This window comes from Piliocolobus tephrosceles, chromosome 8, assembly GCF_002776525.5.
Source record: "Piliocolobus tephrosceles isolate RC106 chromosome 8, ASM277652v3, whole genome shotgun sequence".
NCBI classification, from domain to species: domain Eukaryota; kingdom Metazoa; phylum Chordata; class Mammalia; order Primates; family Cercopithecidae; genus Piliocolobus; species Piliocolobus tephrosceles.
This window is the reverse complement of record NC_045441.1, coordinates 91,654,048-91,663,961: the sequence shown is the minus strand read 5'-3', so window position 1 is coordinate 91,663,961 and position 9,914 is coordinate 91,654,048. Positions and strand designations below refer to the sequence as shown.

At 33.4% G+C, this 9,914-nt stretch overlaps 1 protein-coding gene across 2 annotated transcripts in view; it reads right to left on the bottom strand.

The window, feature by feature from the left end:
* Positions 1-5,857: 5,857 nt before the first annotated feature.
* Positions 5,858-9,914, bottom strand: part of SEMA3C (semaphorin 3C) — a 179,417-nt gene continuing 175,360 nt past the window's right edge. Inside the window, exon 18 of one of the 2 annotated variants that reach the window (XM_023226661.2) lies at positions 5,858-8,623. In XM_023226661.2, the coding sequence (XP_023082429.1) occupies positions 8,210-8,623 (414 nt within the window). In that variant the 3' untranslated portion in view covers positions 5,858-8,209. The remainder of the gene's footprint in view (positions 8,624-9,914) is intronic. The other variant, XM_023226662.2, reaches the window with a different exon arrangement.

The following is a 9,914-nucleotide window of genomic DNA, read 5'->3' as shown; positions in this document are numbered from 1 at the left end:
TTTCATTTTCAAGGTTACTCTGGGTCCACTTGGTCAAGTGATGGTCTGTTTAGTCAGTTGTAGGGTTTAGGATTTTATCTTTATTTATCATTTATTTGTTTTCTTCTCCTCTAGAAAGAAGGCTTTACAACAGCAGGTACTTTACTTTGTTCCCTGCTATGACCTCAGTGACTGAAATACTGCCAGGCGCATAGGAAATGCTGAATGAGTATTTGATGAAATCACGAATAAATGATATTTCCAAAATCAGAGGCATGGTAATAAAAACAGCGAACATTTATCTGATATTCATGTTATGTCAGGTAAGTTCTAAGCACTTTACATGGGTTATCTCAATTAATCTTGACAGTAATCCCATGAGATTGATATTATGATAATGATCTCAGACTTGCAAAACTAGAAAGTATTAAGAAAGCAAACTAAAACAAGGTGTTCTGATTTCGTGGCCTGAGCTAGATGCTACCTAGAGTCCTAGAAATCCTATTTCAAAGGCTGCTGTGTATAGAATCTGTCCAAATGATCTAACTTTCCTAATAGATGTGCCTGAAGGGGAGTCTTGATAATGAAGTATAGAAGATGCATAAAGTTTGTAGCCAGACTCCTTGTTTTTCACATTTTTTAGCCTTTAGGAAGTTATTAAACTCAGGGAAAGTCTCCAAATGCTTCCAACCCTCATTTGTAAAATAGATGAATAGCATATATTTCAGAAGATCCTGTGAAAGAAGATACTATGTATAGTGTGTTTTTACACAGAAATGCTCACTAAATGGCTATCTTTATGAGGAGGATGATGGTGGAATTTGTGGTGGTTCTGTGACTGCTGCAGATGACAGGTGCATAGCACAGTGGTTAGCATCTCTATCAGTATGATTTCAACATGCTTGACCATGCCTGCGGACTGGCCAGGATAGAAGTGACAGGAGGCTGTGGTATGAGGTATCAAGGATTCTTAGGGCAAGCCAAGTTTCTCATGTGGGGGGTGACAGCTGACATCGCGGATGAATAAGTCTAAGCTCCAGGGTAGTCACTCCAAGGTTCCTAGGCAGATGTGGAGAAGGAATTCAGCTTGAGGAAGGATTGAGTCATGGGCCTGATCTTGGTTTGGAAAAAAAAAAAAAAAAAAAAAAGTAAGACACACAAGGTTTATGTCCTGATAATGACTATCAGATCATCTGCCTGCCAGTGCCAGGGGGGATAAGGAAATAGGAGCAATAATAAAAATAACAAATGATCACTGGAACTTCTGGATGAGCTGAGGGGCTTTGTAAAGCATGTAGTAATAGCACCAATTAAACTAATAATAATATCTCAGTCATGTGGCAGGAATGTGATTTTATCCTCACAACCATATGAAGGGAATAATAATTATTATTTTTTAATTGAGGTGGAGTTTCGCTCTTGCTGCCCTGGCTGGAGTGCAATGGCACAATCTTGGCTCACTGCCACCTCTGATTCACAGGTTCAAACAATTCTCCTGCCTCAGTCTCCTAAGTAGCTGGGACCACAGGCATGCACCATCACACCTGGCTAATTTATTTTTGTATTTTTAGTAGAGACGGGGTTTCTCCATGTTGGTCAGGCTGGTCTCAAACTACCGACCTCAGGTGATCCACCTGCCTCAAGCCTCCCGAAGTGCTGGGATTAGGCATGAGCCACTAAGCCCAGTCAGAAATAATATTATTATCTCATTTTTTTTAGATGAGGACCCCAACAGGCACAGAGAAGTTAAATAACTTTCCCAATATAACTCGGTTAGCAAATGGCTGCTGGGAGTCTATGTAAGTAGAAGAAACAGAGGATTCTCCTGGGGAAACCACGGAGATGGCCTCATTGAGCCAGAGAGCTCAACAAAGGCACAAATGAAAATATTGGTCCCAGTAATGAGAATGAAGATTTTCAAATCTTTCCTTGAATAAAATTGTAAGAGAAACTAATCATATTGTCAACTCATTAATTAAAATAACATTTGATGATAATGCTGTGAGATATAGCCTTCAAAAGATATTTAAGTATTTGGACAACAGCTTTATAATGAAACTCCCATCTCCATTTAATTATGTAAGTACGGTTGCTTACTGTTTTCGTATCTACAAAAATTAGAAATAGCATTTTCCTTGAATTTGGTTCATTCTTTCAAGTAGATTTCATCCACAAGTAATTTAATTAATGGACAACGAAAGAAGCTCCATTTATCTTATTAAATGTATGTTCATTTAAGATGTTTACTTTTTAATGATTTTCAAAATTTGGAATATATTTATGTCCTTTGGTCAAATTGTGATGATTTGTAATTTTAATTTAAATCCAAACAAAAGTTAATACTTAGAGGATTTTTTTTTTTTTTTTTTTTTTTTTTTTTGAGAATTAGTCTCACTCTGTTGCCCAGGCTGGAGTACAGTGACACAATCTCTGCTCACTGCAACCTCTGCTTCCCAGGTTCAAGTGATTCTCCTGCCTCAGTCTCCTGAGTAGCTGGGATTACAGGCATGCACCACCACGCCTGGCTAATTTTTGTATTTTTAGTAGAGACAGGGTTTCACCACGTTGACCAGGCTGGTCTCGAACTCCTGACCTCAGATGATCCACCTGCCTTGGCCTCGCAAAGTGCTGGGATTACAGGCGTGAGCCACTGCGCCTGGCCTACATTCTTAAATAAGAATTAAATATATGTATTTTTGTTGCACATTTGTGTGATAGTAATCAATAAAAGAACTTAAAATATAAGATGCTGTATCAGGATAAAATTGTTTGAAGCAAGTGGAATAGAAATAATAAGAAGAAATAGAAATAATGTAAAATTTCTGGCTGTTAAAAATGGTTAAAGTTGGATTGTTTTTCATTATTTTAAAATATGATGTTGAGTACCAAATTCCTATATTTTGATTTCATTGTTGTCATTTATAGAGAAATGTAACTATGTTATTTTAAAAGTTTGAAATTGACATTTGACTGAAAGTTATATGCTTTGCAGCTATGGAAACATAGAATAAGAAAGTTAGTTTTTAACTTAAAAATGATTTAGTGGCTACAAAACTTTTCAAAATTCTCTTTGAAGTACTTGAGTGACAAAGGTTGAAATCTACTTTTCAAGCTCATGGGTGATATTCAATGGATAATCCTTGCTCCAGAGAACCAAGGCGATGAAGAGTGAGTTGGCAAAGGTGGATGGTAGGTATATAGGGATCTGTGGGTTCTGTTTCTACCTCACTTCTGTTTGTGTCCTGGGAAGGTACAAGATCTCTGAGGGGCAAACAACACAGACGTATCTTGGTGGTTTTAGGCCGGAGAGGCTCAAATTGTCTCCCAGAATGGTACAGGAATAACAGAAAAATTCCTATTCCTCTAAAGCATGTTTGAACATTGTGGAACGCTCACTTGCCCTGAACAGGCTTTGCATTAGAAATAAGAGACAGCATAGAAGACCTTTGTGAACTGGTAAGAAAGTTAAATAGAAAAACTGCTGTTATCATAGACGTCAATATGCAATATGGATAAATGACATGAAATATCAACTGAACTATGTAGATGCAATCTGATGAAAAAGAGAAAAATGCTCAAATGAAATAAATGGTTTTGCTCTCCTGATTAAAAAATAATAGCATACGCTGGAAGAACTCCAGGTATTTTATTCTCACAACACAACTACCACATGGGATAGATACTATTATAATTCCAATTTTAGAGAAAGTGACAATTCATCAAGAGAGATTAAATAACTGTTCCAGTTTATATCACTTTTAAGTGGAGAAGCTGGAATGGGAACTTGAAGCAAAAATTGGGGCTCATTTTGGAATAATGAATACACTGAATATAGAACCACAGCTTACAACACTTCCAGTTCACATCAACTCAAAGGAAGGTAATTTACAGGTCTAATTTCTCTGTTTGACTATTCATGATTTGACAGAGAAGTAAAGATGAATACAGTTTATCCCCAGAATCAGTAATACAGGAAAAAGTTAAAACATATAACTTTTCTTATTTTGAAAAGTCCTAAGAAAGTGAGAAATTCCTTTTATCTCATGAGCCAAGGATAATTTGTATATTGAAAAATATCCAGAGGAACAATAGGAATGACCTTTTTCATAATTCTATCATATATTCATTTTGTCTTGCAGAAATTTTGTTTATGATCTCATAAAGTACTTGGGTAACTTTTTTTCTGTGAATAATTCAGAGAATAAAAAAGACACTAAAGGAACAGAACTTCACCCTGCTTTTGTACTTGGAGGTTGAGAGGTAACCTCACATCAACAGTTTTAATGTGTTTGTTATAATGTCATTCTTTAATAGCACTTTATGTAAGTAACACTCAAGCATGGCAACATAATAGCCCTGAGAAATACACAATTTAAACTATGTGGAAAGTAGTATTTTATGAGGTGAATAGACAAATTAACATTAGAGTCACTAGAATGAAGATGGCATTTTTTTTTTTTTTTTTTTTTTTAAATCTTGGAGCTGGTTCTCCCAACTCTCATACCTTTGTACTATGAAGGTAACATTGTTAGGAAACCATAAAAATTAAAATGTATACCAGCGGTCCCTTAAGAAAAACAACTTATTGACAATGAATTTCACCAATTGGCATGCATGCCAGTAGAATTCGTTGTGGTTTTAATTTTGTGGAGGGGCCTGCATTCTTGTGCAAAAGGTGGTTGGCTAAAAGGTTACTAGGATAAACTCTTAAAAAAAAAAAATTCCACAGTAATCTGCAGCTTTGTCATCACACATGGAATTCAATAAAATCCTCAATGTCTCTGGTTAAATAAACATTTTTTCTTACTTAGTCTGCTTATTTTTTTGTCTAGACTAAAGCTTTTTAACAGGCTGCAAAACAAGCTGAATGTTTCTCTTGACTTTAGCTAGCAGAATACACGTAGGAAACTGTTACCATTTTCTTAAAAAATTTTCACTTAGGTAAAAGACATAAATCAGCAGTACATTAAAATTATAAGAAACACATCAAATATTTCTAAACTCAATTAAGTTGAAACATAAGCAAGGGAGATACTGAGAAATAATGAAGCAATTAGTGAGTAGTGCAGAATTGTTAAGTTGGAAGACCTGTTAAGACAACTTTTAATTTTTGTGATTTATTTTTTCTTCACTGACATTATAAAAGATTGAAAGCCCAGAGGTAGAAGAAAGCTGTAATAGGTCTGCCATTCAAATGTGTTAACTGGATTATGAGTTAATCTGTGGTTTCTTTCCTCTAATTTGTTAAAGGCTCATTTTACCTGATAAGGTGTTACCTAACCCAGTGACTGCAGTTTCCCCACTTTAAGATCATTGGCATTTAACTTGCCATAGAACACAACTGAAACATTCCTTCTTGTTCTAGCAAAATGATGCCTTCTAAATAAGGCAACATTAAGACATTTATTGAATACTTACCATGTAAAATGTTCTGTCCTAATGCTTTACTGATATGAACTTGTACAGGAAAGGAAGGCAGAGAGAATTTTAAAACTTTCCCAGAATAAGACAGTTAGCGTGGATTCAAATGCAAGCAATCTGGCTCCAAAGACCGTGCATTCCTAAACTGTGTATTTTTTCCAACGTAGACACAACATACTCTGAATAAGTATCTATAAATATGTATGGATGTACAATATTAGGGAAAAAACAAATATGTATTTGTTTGGAAGTATACACAGAAAATGGATGATATTAGATGTTGGTACTGAGACAGCTTTATATGTGCATCTTTCTGCAATTTAAATCTTGAAATAGTAGATGTATTACCTTCACAAAAATGGATAAAGGAATATTTAAAAATCATATGAATTCAGTAGATTGTATCACGCTAACAAGTAAGTTAATCCTACATTAAAAATAAAAGCTAGAAACATAATTGGGGAATTCAACATGTTTTATTTTGCCAGGCCAATGATTTCATCAATATCCAATTAAATTTTAGTGTGACAACTACATTTAGTTTGTTTCCTTACACAGATTGAACATTCACCATTATGACAGTTTCATCATGCTAAAATCTATTCACAAACTTACACTTTGGAAAAAAGTGTATTTCTAGAAAATTTTATGTACAATACAAATGGAAGAGATACTAAGTCACTGAATTGTCAAACTACACAAAACAAAACCAATCAACAACCAGTAGCACACATTAACATTTTTGAAAAAAAAATTTCTTTTACATTCAGCAGTTATGTTCATGAAGAATTTCTACATTTTTAAAAGTAATGAAAGTATACACAATTTAATAATTGTGAAAATATAAAGAATTAAATAGCACAAATACAGTATAAAACTAAACACCCTTACTGTCTATCAGTTTGGGCTTATGTGAAACAAAGGGAACTGTGACTCTAAAACAATTTTACTTTTAACTTTGGACATAGAATAGATTGACCATAAACACAGAAGATGGTTTTGGCTTTACACTGACACCTTTCTATGTGTCAATGTAGAGGAGAAAAGTTTAATTATACCTTTTAAGCAGGCAAACCATTATAATAAACTGCTTTAGAAATTACTTTAAAATTATACACATTTGGAACAACAGATTTTTCTGAAAATGAAGTTTGGTGTTATGTTATGCATTTTAAATATTTTTGCCATATTGAGGCCTCCTCATATATTATAATTTATGATAACTTAAATAGTGAATCATATTCTGATATTCTAATAATCATATTCATTTTGACAATGACTTTAGTTCTTGAAGTTTTATACTGCAATACTTAAAAAGGCCATAATCTACTTTAATTACCTTCATCATAGATTATTAACTATAAATAAAATTTTTATACAAGATTTGGATTAGGTACATGGTACAATATCTGTCTTTACCTAGAAGCATGAAAATGTCTTAAAAGGTAAATAAAAAAGCAAAAGTAGTGTTTTTTAAATATATATGAGAACATGAATAATTTTTTTCACATTTTTCCATCTAGTTTTTATTTGGAGAAAATAATTTTCAGAATGAAATTTTTCTAATAAAATTATTCAAACATACAATTGGGAGATAATAATTTTATTCATCACAAAACTTACTACATTTACACTTAGAGACCAGTGAACATAGTACCACCACCTTTTGAAAGAAAGAATGTCTCCTCATACTGTTTTCTTACCTTCTAGACATAACAAGCACCTTGCCATCACACCGAAAAGATCATAAAATATATAGTGTTGACTTAAAAATCAGTGTGATATCTGAGATTGGTTTTAATAAAAGGGAGAATTAGTCATTGAATTCGAGTACTGAAGTTGAAAACTAGCCACATTTGTTATAAATTCCTCTTTAAAAATTAGTAGTTTCTAATTTGATTTTTCTGTTTGATGATTTCACCCCTTATTTAGAAGTCTAAAACTTCAAAGTTTTTTCCTTCTTATATTTTTTAATTTGCCACACAGACTAGGAAATAAGAGAACAAACAGTAATAACTGAACAGTGCAAGATTATATTCTTTGAGTCTAAAATAAATTAAATAACTTCCAAAAAAAGTAAGTGCTTTTGTTTGGAAGGTGATAACATAAGAATATAAGCCGAACTGCTTCACTGATATAACTCCCATCAAGTATCTTCATGGGGCAGGTTACTGATTTTTATCTTCCTGAATAAGGAAACAAAGGTCAATGACAGATACCAGTAACTGATTATTTCTACAATCTTAAAAAAAAAAAATTTCATTGGAACCATATAAACTCATCATTTTCTCTTTATGAATAACTCATGTTTTTACACAACTTTAAATGCCTTCTTCCTTTTATATTTCTTTTGATAGCCATTCTGTCATATGCATTTATGACTTTTACTATGTAAAAGCTGTGGATTTGGAACTTGTTTACAAATATAAAATCACTGACAATTAGAATTCTAAAGCCCCAAAGCAGGAAAGGAATACCACAGGGATATTGCCCTCATTCAATTGAGGGATGCAACAATTCTAGTTTTGTAGCTACCATATCGATTTTGAAGAAAAGGTGAATAAAGATATAAATAAAATCTGGGTTAACTTAAATATTTATATGCACCATGAGGACCATGACATGTCTAGTGCTAGTCACTATCATACAAGAAAATGCATGCTCATTTCAGTTCATGTAAAACTCACTTTAGGAGTAATCACCTTTTTCAGTAATTCCCATTGGTAAAGCACAAGTTTCTTTGCTCAAAATTTGATCATTGAAGACAGAGCATTTGTTAATGGAAGCATAAGACCCACATAAGAAAATATTATGACTCGGGCAACTGATTCCTCCTGTTTCTACTTTTCCGGCTATTGATGAGGGCCTTTAACTTGCCATAGTCCCCTCTCATTTTCTGTGATTCGTCTCCCTGCTGATGTTGCTGCCGAGTGTCTTTGCAGTATTGGTTAATCATCTGCATTTCTGAGTGGCTGAATGCTCCCATGATGTCCTTTGGGTGGAAGGGTAAAGCCCTCACAGAGCTGGCCCAGGTCCATGGGGACCATTTGTCTGTCACAACAGCCACCATTTCTGAATCTAAAACTTTGAAGTTGATCTTGGCTATGGTCTGCTTGAAACTATTTTCTGTAGCAATGCAGTGATAAAGTCCTTGGTCAGAACCCTGAACAGAGCGGATCAGGAGTCCCTGTGAAGTGGCTATGATTCGTTCATTCAGCTTAACCTAAAAGAGAGACACATTAAAGTTACTGACACTGAACATTATATTTCCTTAGATTATGACCAACATATACAGAATAGTGTCAACTTTTCACAGATTTGGGAAAAAAGTATTGAGTACTACTTAGCATTTTTCTCAGTGGACACGAAATTTTGGTCAGTTCCATTGCCTTTAAAAAAAAAAAAAAAAAAAAAAACACGGGAGATCTTGTCACACTGTCACAGGGGTATTGAATCTAATAAAGAGAGGGTGAACATATTATCCATATTGGCAAAAACAGCTTAAAGTGCTTTCCCCTAGATAGAAGAAGTTTCTCCATATATAAGCACAAAATTGTGGCTGCCTTTGAAATTGGAATCACAGTCAATATATGTAAATGAAACTCATAGATACTTTAAAATATCTATTCCATCCTGGTGTTCTAGTCTTTTATATTTATAAAAAGTACTCACTAGTAAAAACACGAAGCTACAATTAAAGGGTGAATTTTATCTTTTTGTTTCAAATGAATGAATGTTCTTCTAAATAAAAAATACATAAGCAGAGGCAGAATTTTGAACATTATCAAGGGCCTTTTTCAATTATCCCTAAATAAACAATGTCTAAAAATTAGCTGGGATGTCATCACCTTTTAAGTACTGTAAGTGGTTTTACTTTACAAGGAAAGGTAATAAAAAGCTATGAATTAATACTTAATTGCTTTATAGATTTTACTGGAAAAATGATTGTTTACTGGGTATCAGTAAACACTTGAAACCTTCCTTACAGTTCCACCTGTAGTACTGCCAATGAATAGATAAAAACTTAAGTGGTAAAAGGTTCTTTGACATGTATACTCTAGAATACTCTTTCATTGAAGAAAAAAGAAATTTGACCAAAATCAAAATTAGATAATGTATGTTAAATGTTTTCCTAAATGATAAAGTTCTGTGCAAATGGACAAGATATTACTAATAATATCTAAATCAAAGATCAATTGATTCGTGCACAAAAAAAAACCCACAAAAGGCAAGTATATTATTAAAAGACAGATAATAGAACAGAACTAGAAAAGAGAGAGTCACTTGGAGGAAGAAAAAATTTTGACATTAATTAGTTTTACTAAGTTTAAATGTCCCTCAAAAACAAATCATGTATAAATACATTCAGAAATTAAAGAAAAAAGAAATGCTATCCTATTTGTGCAAAATTGGGAAAATATTTTGAGTCCAATATGGTAAATCCATTAAACACGTATATAGTATTTGGCACAATTACATTTTAGGAATTTATCTAGAATATATACTCTCACATG